Source organism: Stomoxys calcitrans, chromosome 1, assembly GCF_963082655.1.
Source record: "Stomoxys calcitrans chromosome 1, idStoCalc2.1, whole genome shotgun sequence".
Taxonomy (NCBI): Eukaryota; Metazoa; Arthropoda; class Insecta; order Diptera; family Muscidae; genus Stomoxys; species Stomoxys calcitrans.
Genome location: NC_081552.1, coordinates 5237853 through 5251199, shown reverse-complemented (window position 1 = coordinate 5251199; position 13347 = coordinate 5237853). Strand labels below are relative to the sequence as shown.

At 36.3% G+C, this 13347-nt stretch overlaps 2 protein-coding genes across 2 annotated transcripts; one reads left to right on the top strand and one right to left on the bottom strand.

Moving 5' to 3' along the window:
• Positions 1–283: 283 nt before the first annotated feature.
• LOC106087057 (ER membrane protein complex subunit 8/9 homolog) lies at positions 284–1238 on the bottom strand. Its single transcript, XM_013251942.2, has 2 exons — positions 929–1238; positions 284–844 (listed from the first exon to the last, which is right to left on the bottom strand). The coding sequence occupies exons 1-2, from the start codon at positions 1112–1114 to the stop codon at positions 434–436; spliced, it is 597 nt and encodes a 198-aa protein (XP_013107396.1). The 5' UTR covers positions 1115–1238; the 3' UTR covers positions 284–433.
• A 4016-nt stretch (positions 1239–5254) lies between these two features.
• LOC106087075 (probable WRKY transcription factor protein 1) lies at positions 5255–11935 on the top strand. Its single transcript, XM_013251978.2, has 5 exons — positions 5255–5483; positions 5551–5796; positions 5862–6006; positions 6071–6946; positions 10304–11935. Exons 1-5 carry the CDS (start codon positions 5417–5419, stop codon positions 11334–11336), a joined length of 2367 nt encoding a protein of 788 aa, XP_013107432.2. The 5' UTR covers positions 5255–5416; the 3' UTR covers positions 11337–11935.
• The last annotated feature ends 1412 nt before the right edge of the window (positions 11936–13347 follow it).

The window sequence follows — 13347 nt, the reverse complement described above, 5'->3', positions numbered from 1 at the left end:
TGCATATGATGCCCGATATGACAAGGCGAATTATTGGCGTCTTTAAATAACCAAACCACCATGTTCCCGCGGCGATCGTTCCTTTGGACCGGAACGAACTTGCTCACCTACAGGAGCTTGATGAGGATCGCCACCTCCACATGAAAATGTGGCTACAGCAGCAACAACAACAAAACCTCCGATGGGAACATCAGGAGGAGAAAGGCATTTTAGACATTTCCTCATTTCTATCTTCATTAAGTCCATCCATCTAAAGAAAAATAAAAAAGCAAAACTCTGGATATACCGCTTTTAACTCTTGTCCATAAATACATATATGTCACTTGAAAATTTATTCTATAAAATTGCACCCTTACAGCTAGAAAGAAAATCAAATAGATAGTGGAGGAGTATAAAACTTATCGATTTAAGCGCAGTTCAATCTAAACCTCACTCAATACATGGCCATTATCTGCTTCAAGTCACGGTTTAAAAACTTATTTGTCCAATCATTTTCCGGATTATCCAAATGATTATCAAAGTCTATAACATCTTTCATGGCTCCACGTTTCAATAGAGCCGACACAGCCTCCAGAGTAGCCTCCGACTGCACCAGTTTAAAATCTGCTTTAGTCCAACGACCAGGTTCTGAGCTGCAAGCGAACACCTTTAGAGGTGCCACCTCTTGACCCAAAGTCATAAGCTTATTATCAATCAAAACAAAGCAGGCACTTTTATGATTCTCTTGAATTTTCTCAGCTATCTTAGCGGCAGGTGCCTTATCAAGGGTATTATCGTAGAAATTTTCCGCAGCACAGTAATAGCCAGCCACAAACAAGTTCTCACGGTCAGCATATGAATCGATCTATAAACACCAGCCAGCCAACGAAAAAAAACAGGATGAATCAATTAAAAGCACATTTGCAGTGTATAGGAAAATGGTTCTAACCTGCATGAGGGCTATTTCCACATACGGGGTGACATACAAACATTGATGAAAGAGGGGTATAGCATCGACAATTTCGCCTTCGGTCTTCGAGGCCAATAATATACCATTTACGGCCAGGTGGGGATATTTGGCAGCATGAAAAATCATTTTGGCGTAAGCGCGTTCATTGAATTTGTACAAAGTCATGTCGATCGTTAAATTTTTCTTTCAATTCTCTACGAAAACACGTATATTTTAACTGTTACCGAAAATTATTGGACTTTTAATGAATAAATGTCAGACCAGCTGCCAGAATAACCATATTGTCACCAGGTAGTGCAGTGCTGGTAATCAGAAATTAGTCAGAGATGGGAAAATGTTGAAGTTGTTAACGGTCGGTAATTAAGTAACTTATAATTGCTGTGTTTTATTCGATACCTTATGAATAAACGTTCTTCGCTCTAAATGCTTTATACATTAATGTTGACGGCACTGCACCACATCTAAAGGTTGGTACTATATTCGCGGTGAAACTCCATAAAAAATGAGAGGAAAATATTGAAGTGTTCATTTGCTATAACTAGGGGAAATTTATATATCACGACCCCCAAAAAGAGCACAACCACTGTCGCTGCGCAACAAGTCGTTTTCGTACGTTATATAAACGCGTTCGCCATTCGTCTCTCTTCATTGTCATGGATACCGTCTGTAAAAAGTATAATGAACAAAATAATTTCTATACATGTTAAAGTGAATCGTAATCGTAATAAATACCAATCTTAGCATTTTGCGCACAATACCACGAAATCTACAATAGATCCACATGAAGGAATACTGCATTTATTGTCTTCCGTCATCAGCGTCGTTTTCCAATCTAATATAGTCTCTATAGGGATAATATCATATTGAAATAAAATAATTTTTAAAAATACCTCGTCTACCTTCGTTTGGAATGTACTTCAAAATAATAAAAAAAACTTTCAAACAAGGTGTTAATTGCTTTAATAATTCGATTCGATATTCTTTTGTATCATTGCAAGTGATTGGTAAACAAGGCATACGATTAACATATTTTTAATTGTACGAATTAAATCGTTATTTAATAGTATAAATTTTGCAAGATTATATTGTGTTCCCTTTCACTCATATCCATTGCGAAAAGAAGTGCGAATAAGTTGAACATGTACCTCGCTTCTATCGTATACAGACACAAAGTGGCGTAGGTAGACAAAAAATATCGAGCAAAATAGAAAGCGTAGTTTTCTTATCTTTCTAAAAAATATAATTTATTTAATAATAATTGCATAGTAAAAACAAGTTGTGAAAAACGTTACACTGAAATAGTGAAAAGCGGAAAAAGTTAGGATAGGAACAAATAGAATGGACAAATTCGAAACGCAACAAACTGGAGGAAATTGAAGAATGCAATCGTGGTATATAAATATAATTTATCTCATTTCAATAGTTTATTATTCATATAGATTTATATTGACTTGGAAGATGGCGCTGACAATGAAAGATAACATGGCACTGTACGCAAAATGCTAAGATTGGAATTTATTATGATTCATTTTAAAAATGTATATAAATTAACTTGTTTATAATACTCTTTTTAGACTATATACCCGTCAATGAAGAGAGTTTCATAATGGTAACATTAATATTTCTTCTTTTTTCCGAAGTCTGGGATCGCTTAATAAAAAGATATTTAATCCAATGAAACCAAAAGTTTTTTATTCATGCGAAAAAAACCAATTATTTATTTTTATTAAAGCAGTAAAAAAAGATGCTTGTAAGAAAGGGAAACATTTAATTAATTGTTAATCAATAACACAAATTGCTTTATAGGATCGCTAATTTTTTTATTTCAGCTATTTTTTTTTAATTTTTTCTTTGTAAAATGAATTAATACTTTTATTAACAACTAAAAACAATTATTAAGGGGCTTATTAATCTGGATCACGCTCATGATTTCAACAATAGAATAGAAACATCGAACCTGGGCCAACGGCTTTTAAAGAAGTGTACAATATAATTCGAAAGAATAAGGCCCCGTGCAATAATAGCTTAATATTTAATAAGAATGAAATAGCTGAACACTTTTAAGCGTTTTACTCCACATCATTTCAGCAGCGTATACCTGACAATCTCGTTGTTGACTTTGAAACTAGAGTGTCAGAATGTGCAGCCCCTCTACCAAGTCATATTTACACTTTCAGCGACAACTTCAGGTCAGTTGGAAACCCGGATGATTTCCATTCTGCGAATTCTGAAAGAATAAATACAAATTCTCGAAGGAATTTCAAATTTTATATTACGTAAGCTACCTCTTTCCACGTTGAAGCATTTTGAGTGCCTTTTTAATAACTGCGTAAATGCCGGTTATTTTACAGCGGATTGGAAATTATACCGATTAAAAATAGCCAAGTAAAGCAGTCAATGAATTTCGTGCAATATCCATTCTATCTTACTTTTTGAACACGGGTTGCAGAAAACTTTTTGAACACGTTTTGCAGAAAAAATTGAAGATTCCTTTGTTATTTGCCCAATATCTGATTACCAATTTGGTTTCTGGAGATTTCTTTCTACTCAACACGCGCTCTTGAAATTCCACACTGACATCACCGAGAACCTCAGAGAACAACGCTGCACCGTAGCTATTGTGCTTGATATAGAAAAAGCGTCAAAGTCACAATGGAATCTTGTACAAAATGGTTGTGATTGGCATCGATCCTTATTTGATCAAAATTTTTTTGCAAACATTAGTTCGGATTCAGGACGCGTTTTTAACATCAGAGGTGGTGGAAAGTGGAGTGCCGCAGGGTAGCGTACCGGCACCATTTCATTTTAATTTACTGCTTTATGATTAAATTAATCAACAACTTATAAAAAAGTGGGGCAGTAAGATCAACGCAGCAAAATTGGAGGCCATCTGTATAAGAAATACGTCAAGGAAATGCCCTAGAGCAGTAGTTCCAGAAAGCAAGTCACTGCGCCTCTCACTTGATGGGATCGAAACTCCAATTAAATCTTCTATTTCATATTTGGGTATCAATTTGAATAAGCTCCTGAAGTTTAATACGCATGCAAGAACCACTTTACAAAAAAAAAAAAAAATTGCCGGATCCTTCTCATTCCTGCTTAACAACAAATACCGGCCTCAAAGACAAAATTACTGTTGTATAAAGTTGTCATTAGGTCGGTTTTGACTCAGACTGTTGCCAACGAGCTGGAAATATTCGAGCGCAAAAATGTGTTTACAAGAACTTTGAAAATCCAACGAAAAAAATTTTTAACGCACACATTTACGACACCGCAGACATCCAACCTCTGTGTAATTATGCGCTTCGCCACCAAAAAAACGTTTGTATTTAGGAAGACTAATTGACCACGAAAATTCACTTCTAAGCGATATCTACAATTTGGAGAACAGCAATTGCTGATCTGAATCGGGTTATATCTCCCCTGTAGCCATTATTCATGAATGTTTTGACAACGATCCAGACCATGAAACTTTGCCTCAATTTTACAAAAAAAAACCCTTTCCTGGCTCCCACAAAGGCTAGGCAACTTTGAAGATGAAGACGAACCCTAATTAAGGGATATTAGAAAATTTACATTTTATTTTACTCTCACCTCGATATACACTTATATAATAATTAGTTTAATCACCTTTTTATGTGTTCTACTATTTAAATAGTAATTCGCTTAAAATTCTTTACCAACAACTGCGATACGATTTGTGTTTTGAACTTCCATTTACCAAACATAATTTTATAACTATTTTGTACATCTACATCACTGTAACTGTTAACAGTTGAAGTAGTTATTTCGTTTTAAGTGTTATGCAGTATTAGTGTGTTATTTATTTTGTTTTTAACAGACACTTAGCTCTGTGTGCTACTGCAAAAGCTGCCTAGACTATTTCGTTTCTGTTATGTTCCCCATGTAATTACTATCTCATCTTGCAAGTAGCAGGAGTTCATTAGTATGAGTGTTAGAACAAGACATTTATAGTTCTAAGGTCTTAATGTTAACCGTTCGTTAAACATATTCGATTTAAAGTTAATGAGTAGTGTTTAATTTTTTTTTGAAGAAAACTTTTATGAATTGTTAAATTGGCAGTGTTTTAGTCTAACGACTCGACTAATAACTGAGCAAATTAAATTAAGAAAGAAAAAGTCTCAATAAATGCATATTTATTATATTATGAAAAAAAATCAAAGTGGCAACGTTGCATCTAATAAATTGAACATCCCTGTTTTTGTGTAGGAACACGGCCTTGTCACCGTTCAGGGTAACTGCTTTATCGACACAATAAATTGACATCTGTTTCTATCTGTCAATTATGACATCTGTTTTTTCTAAATATTTTATTTCGTTATAAATAAGAACTGATAAAAATGCATTTGCATGTAGAAAAACCTAAGTTCAGCTTATTAAAAATCTAAGAAAAATGCATAGCAAGGAGTTAAAATAAAGGCAGTCATACCCAGCGATAAAAGAATAATGGAAACAATTACTTTAAGCTCGACAGACAATGCAAACCACCAAACACTCCACGTAGCAGCTGGAGGTAATCAACCAGGGGCAAATCATGTTTCCTTCAAGGATTAATTACGTTTTTTGTTGTTCAATTAAAGGTTTAAGTGATCACCATCATCATCAGCATTCACCAGTTGATGAAGATCAAATGATGAATCTCTCGGACATGGCCGATTTGTCGCAGGAAATGCAAGAGAGCATTGTGGCCATACCCAAGGAAGTGATATTAATATCATTGGTGTCCCAGGAACAAGCTTTGTACAATCCCAAGCACGAGAACTATCGCAACACACAGCGAAAAGATATGAAATGGAAGGAAATAGCTGATAATGTGGGATGGGAGGGTGAGTTATAAGCAGTGCTTTTGTATAATGCAAATGAACAATATCTATATTTTACTTTCTTTTAGATACACAATGCAAAGCCAAATGGAAGGCTATGCGTGATCAGTATTGCCGAGAACTAAAGCGCAGCAAATTTAATGCCAAGGCCAATGTTAAGTGGAAATATTTTAAAGAGTTAGATTTTCTAAGGCCTTATGCCTTGGCCAGAAAGTAAGTTTTGCCTCAGTACTCTCCTTGAACAATTGATCAATGCGAATTTCTGTTCTTATTTTAGCTATAGACCCCGTAATCCAATACCTGCCAATAATAATAATAACAACACCAATAGTAATAATAGCACCAACAGCAATAATAATAACCAAAATTCGTACAACTGCTCTGCGGTCGCCACAGCGAACGATGTGAATAATGCAACAGATAACAACAACACAAAGTTTACTACAATAAAGATAGAAACGAATGCCACAGAAAGCTTTGTGACTTGTGACTTTACATCCGTCAAAGATGGCGGCAGCACCAATCATCTCACCGAGGAACAATTGAATACGGTGCTGCAACAACAAACGGATGAAAATAATTGGACTTACATTACAGGATCATCAACGTCTTCAAATAACAATTCACGTTTAGATAATCATTCATTGGGTGAGGCCACACAGCATTTGCTGTCGACTCACCATCACCATCAGCAGCAGCATGCGGATGAAGCTTTATACAATGCCTTAGTAGATTGTGTGGGTCAAATACAGCAACAACAACAACATCAATTGTGCCAACAGCAATCGAATTCATCACAGCAAAATTCTTCGGTGAATGACGAAGAGGATGATGATCCCATACACACTTTTCTTAACATAGAAAGTTATTTTGAAAAAGAGTTGATAGCCTTGATACAACACGAAGATGTTCTGTACAATAGCTTTAATCCCAATTATCGCAATGTTAAACTCAAATTGGAGGTATGGGATGAAATTGCGCGCAAGCTTAAGAAAACTGTGAAACAATGCCGTCTTAAGTGGAAAGCACTAAGGGATCAATTCATCCGAGAGCACAAACGATTGAAAAATCGTGAAAATATTGAATCTTTGCCCCGTTGGAAGCACTATGATGCTTTGAGTTTTCTACAAAAGTTCATCAAACATAAAGCAGGGTAAGTCAGGGTTGCGGAGAAAGATTTGAATAGTGATTAACTTGTTAGAATTTGGCCGGAATCGAAGGTTAAATTTTGCCGAAAATATTTATCAAAGTAAAATTTGCACGAGTTTTTTCTCGATCACATCTTCAAGATGTGAGAATTTAAAAACTTTAAATCTTGAAGATGGATGATATTATTTCAGCAAGTCCTTTTAGTAACTCAACATATTTCGATCATGACAAATTATTCAAATTACGTACATTTTCTCAATTTGGAAAATTTTATATAGATTTTTTTTTTTTAATTTTAATTGAAGACTTTTTTATTTCTCTAAAGAAAAATTATTAAACATAAAATCTGGAAAGAAAATTCCACAAAATGTTTGAAAAATTTCTCTAAAAAACTGATTTTAAAAGAAATTTTTTAAATAATGAGATGTTTAATGAAAACCAATTTTTGACAAAATTTTCTAAGAAAATTTCAATGAAATTTTCTCTAAAGACAAAATTTCAATGAAATTTTCTCTAAAGACAAAATTTCAATGAAATTTTCTCTAAAGACAAAATTTCAATGAAATTTTCTCTAAAGACAAAATTTCAATGAAATTTTCTCTAAGGAAAAAATTTCAATGAAATTTTCTCTAAAGACAAAATTTCAATGAAATTTTCTCTAAAGACAAAATTTCAATGAAATTTTCTCTGAGGACAAAATTTCAATGAAATCTTCTCCAAAGACTAGCAATTGCTTTCGTCTTCCTCTGGCAGTTGAAGGGTTACCGTCTCATTTATCCTCAGAAGTTGGCAAGTTAGGGGTTGCCAGAAGTGCTTGGAACGACACACTTTTCCGAGATGGAAATGGTTGTGTGCTTGAAGGTAGTTCATTGCCAATCTCGAACTGAAGACGATGTTAAGTTTTGAGACGGTAATGGAATAGTCTCTGATCTTGACGTTGCATCTTGTGTTGGCTGGGGTTTTTGAAGTTCTTTTACCGGTTGTTCAGAATTATTGATGATGAAAGCCGGTTTCAGACGGTCGACGTATATGTTTAGATTCATGAAATTCTTTGAACTATTTTGAATAGTTCAGTATAAGTTGGTTCAAGAGGTTTTCTAACAGCATCTGTGCGTAAAAAACATGAGTACAATCCTTACGATTCTTAAATATGAACATTTTACTCTTGTTGTGAAGCTAGGATGGAACTGATCGCAAGAAATTGAAGTGATCACAAAGTCTCTTTAAAAATTTTGCTAATTCTGCAGGAATGTTTGATTGGCTGAAGAACTCGTGGGGTAATCGTACATGTCCGCCATGTAGAAGTTTAGCTGTCGAAGCTTGTATATCGTCTTTAAAAGCCGTTCTTAAACCAAGCATTACCGTAGGAAGTACTTCAACCCAAGACGTATTACAGTGACACATTAACGCAGCTTTAAAAGATCTGATAGTTCTATCCATTATCCCGTTTGATTGGAGATGAAAGGCTGTAGTCCTCGTTCGTTTAGATGAAGATAAGTTAACAAGTGCTTCGAATTATCTAGATTGGAACTGGGTCCCTTGATCTGTTGTATCACCCTAGGACAACAAGAGCGTGAAATCCAAGTTGACCAAAATACTGTTGCCACGGTTTGTGCTGATATGTCTTTCAAAAACACTGCGAAAAACGATCTGTAATCGTGAGACAGTATCTGTAATCTTGAACCAGAGACATCACAACAATGTCTAGACATGACATGGCATGGTCAAATCGATGATCGGGAACATCTATTTTGTTAGGTGTAAGTCGAATATGTCTGGCAATCCAATTCAAAATTTGTTCTTCGTTCCAGGCCAAATGTACCTTTCACGAATCTTTTGAAGACTATCACGTGCACTGGGATGTGAGAGATTATGACTGGAGTTGAAAGTTTGTTGACGTAAATACTCAGGAACGTATATACGGACATTTCCAGTCGAGAAGTCACACTAAACTAAAGTTGAATCGAAATGTACTTTCCACAGCTTTAAAAAAAATATTGGCGCCATTTAAAATTGTTACCAACTCTTCGTCAGTCTCTTGTGGTGATTGAAGTTCCATTAGAGAAACTGACGTAGGCATCGATATCGCATTGAGGCGATAAAATGCGTCTTCCACCGTGCTTTCAGGTCCTGCCAAATATACATTCTCAGTTGTCGATTGCGAGATAAAGTCTAAGAGCCTCAAAAGTCGAGGTGAAGCTTTCTCCGGTCTTAGAGAAAAAGCGTAGATTAAAGGTTTGTGATCGGTCTTTATCACAAAATGGCGAGCTTCAAAAACTTGGTGGCTGAAAGTATTTTATTGTCTGATAATTTCGAAGCAAATCTCTGTCATAAGTACGATATAGTTCCCTTAAAAGCCAAGATGCTGTTACACTTTATTATGGTTCTGTTCTAGAACGGCACCGATTGCAATATCCGATGCATTCGTAGTAAGAGCTAGGTTTGAGGTTGAAGCCGAATGTGCAACCATTGTTGCATGAAGTAGGCTCTCCTTACAATCCAAAAATGCTCTCTCTCTCTCTCTGCCTCGGATGTCCAAGGGACTTTCCTTTTATCATTATACTTCGTATCTTTGGGAAATCAGTTTAATAGTGCCTGCAATGGAGCAGCATGCGGTATGCATCGACGAAAAAAATTTATTACACCATGAAATGGGCCATATCGGTACAAATTGGCATGTAATTGGCCGCAATTATTATCCGATTTGGCTGAAATTTTGCAAGTAGTGTTCTGTTATAACTTCCAACAACTGTGCCAAATACGATCCAAATTGGTATATAATCTAATATTGAAATTTGCAACTTTGCCCATGAATATTTCATTAAGGAACAGGAGAAAACTTTTTACATATCAATGAGTGTTGTTCGATTCAAGTTTAAGTTCAATGATAAGGAACCTCCTTTTTATAGCCGAGTCCAAACGGCGTGCCGCAGTGTGACCCCTTTTTGGTTGCAAGTTTTTAAAGGAACCCAGCGTCATAGGCGGCAATGCTAACCTCTGCGTTACAGTAGCTTCCCTATAATCTAATATAGCTGCCGTTTAGACCGATTTCTCGATTTGGCACATTGGGCCCCTGAAAGTAATAATAATATTAGCCAAATCGGACGATGGCCTGACATAGCTCTCATATAAACCGATCTACCGATTTGTCTCCTAAGGCCTCTAGATGCTTGAAATAGTGCTGAAATTTGGCACGTAAAGTACACACATGCCTTAGAACTAAGTTCATTTGTGTAAATGTTTCGCAGAACCCATGAGGGTGGGTTCCCAAATTTTTTGCCTGTTCATTCCTCTTTCCTAGGTGAATTTTTTCTACAGATATTTTTACATGTTTTTGTACTGTTTTTGTTTTTAATTTCAGTGAATTTGAAGCCAAACAACCTTTGATGCAAATAACCAAAACCGAGATTGATGCCGATATGGATGATGATGATGACCATATGAACATCAGTGGTAGCTCACCTATGCGATCACCCCTTGATAATATTAAAAGGGAAATTTCTCATAATCACATACGAATGCCTGATTTGGTGAGCGAAGAAAACAATCCCAATCAGAACCTACATCAACATCAGCATTCAGAGACCCTGTGTATGGCAACGAGCAGTGTGGGCGAATATGATGATATGGATATAGATAATTATATAATAGGCGATGGTGATAGTGTGGTGGATGAGCATAATGCACAAGAAGAACAAGAAGATGATACACAACCAGAGGATAATACATCTATTCAGGAATTTTCGCCTTTCGGCAACACCACCAAACACAATGGTGAGGAGGAAGTGGCTGCTCGTCACCCAAACCTGGAAGCAACAAATGCGTCATATAAACCTTCAGTGTCGGTGAGTCCACAGACATTGCAAACAACCAATGGCGGTGGTGGTCGAGGCCTTGTTAATGAACATCAAAACCAGCAAACACATCATATCAATATGCCTTCATTGGACTTAAGTGATAATAACGATGTAATAAGTCCCGACAATAATATGAAAGCAACAACTACAACACAGACACAACAAAGCTATCAAGCCAGTGCTGCTAGTTCCAATAGCCCCAGCCTAAGTCTAACAACGACATTGGATATGTGCGCGGCCACACCTCCACCTCCTGCACCTGCCCCTGCCTCTACAACTGCAACACAAGCCAACAGTACTACTGCGGCCCCCTCCACTTCAGAGGCTGCAACAAATACCCAACCTACCCAACTTTTACCTAGCAACAGCAATATCGCCAGTAACAACAATTCCGTAAACAGTGAAGATGATGAAGTCGGTGCTTTCTTTAAGGCTGTGGCCATGAAAATACGCAGTGCAAAGTTATCGCCGGTCGCCTTTACAGATCTCCAAATTGATATACTCAGAGTTATAAATGGCTCTTTGCGCAATCATTAGCCATGATCGCACTCAACAAGAGAGATTCAGGACTTTTGGAGTTGCCAGGCAGTCGCGAAAGCTTGTCCATGGGATCAATTATACATAGTTGTTAAGGCAGAAAACTTTTATTATCTATAGGCTATATGTATCATATTGTAATTCTATAAAATATATCCCAAGAAAAACCCAGAACTAGAACCAGACCCAGAATCAGCCCAGCTCCAGACCCAACCCATATTTGTTATACACTTAGCTATATTCATTTATTGTTTATTATTTGATTTCTATTATATATTTGTTTATAATTTATTAGCTTTTTTTCGATAAGAAGAAGTATAAATTACTACATTTAAGTTCGTTTGGCAAGCAAACCCAATTGGGTTCATGTATCGACATCAGAGTCTTGTGTTTGTAGATGGTTTTTAAGCACAAAAACGCAAACAGATAAATCAAGAGAAGAAGTATCTGCAGACAAGAGAAAAACTGTAGCTCAAAACAAAAAAATCGATCTTTACATAATGCCATGATGTATTTATGTATGTATATGTTTATATACTAGTATTTACATACATTCATATTTTTTTTTTTTTGTAAATAAAGACACTTTGAGTTTAGTACATTTTTCCAAAGAACGGTTTCTTTTAGTCAAGATGATGATGATGACGACCGTTTTGTTGTAACAAAATGAAGTCAAACTATCCAATTAGCAGGCATGCATATATAAATACCTCACCCACACAAACACACTCAGCCCAATTGGTGCTGTGTCATCCTAGTTGTAGACGATGTGCAGAGCAAAGAATTAACTTCACTGAGGAAAAGTCTTGACGACGATAGTCTTTGTCCAAATATGATAAACGTACAGCCAACAAGGGCGAATGGGAAAACAATTTATCTTCTCAAGAAATATCTTTGCTGACTCTATATATAAAGCACTCGACTTCACAAACGACATAAACAACAAATGATGCGACGAGTGTGGGCTTGGACGTTAGGTAGGTAGATACATAGGTGGGGTTGAGCCGTAGCAACTGCGGCAGCAACAGCAACAGCAGAGAGCTGACGTTAAAAAACAAATCAACAAACCATACCACCTTCCGTTTTAAGGAAAGCAGCGCCTTGCGTTAGAAAGAGAACAATTGCTGACGTTTTTCTCCCATTGGCCAAGGCATACATGCACCAACCACAGCAGGCATATAAAGTGCGAAAGAGACAATTACTGCCTTCAGAGAGATAGAGAGAGAGAGATTTGCTGTCTCTTATTACCATCCGCTTTACATACATTGCTGGGTATATACACAACACTCCATAATTTTGTGGAACCGAGGACACATATTTTGCCATCAAATGCCTGACGCACTCTGTGAACGGGCAAAAATTATTTTCAAAATTAATTCTCAAATGTACGATGGAGATGGTGTTTGTTTTTTTGTTCTTCCTTCGTTTTACGCTCTGTTTGGCGTTTTGTGAATTTGTTTGTCGAGTTTAGTGATGCATAAATTTGGCGCTTGATTGATTTGGCATTATTAGGTAGAGGAAGATTCATATGCAGTTTTGCAATCGATGGTTATGGTGAATTCCAATATTAAGGTGTGGTCCCTCTACACTCTGGCGGTGTACTCATGTGTATGTGACATATACTGGTGGAAAGCTTATTGCATCTGTGTATCTGCAAATATCTGCGGGCACGTTACGTTTTGTTGATGATTTTGTATGCGTTGTAAAATTCAAAAATAGACACTTTGAGAACACTTTAGTTTGTACCAAATTCCAAAGTGAACTGAAAAACACAACTAATGAAGAAAATGTTTACGAGAAATATCTCATTTCTCTGAGATATTTAATGGGTCGATAATGAATGGCAATCCAACGTCAGTTGAGTTGACAACGGGCAAATCTGTTATAGAAATTTTCATTTCTGTATTGAATCGCATAGTATTTTACAATTTACTCAGTAGCTGAACGCTCAAAACACTGATATTGAATGGACCTGACACAAATTTCCAACTTTATACTAAGTTTAATTTAT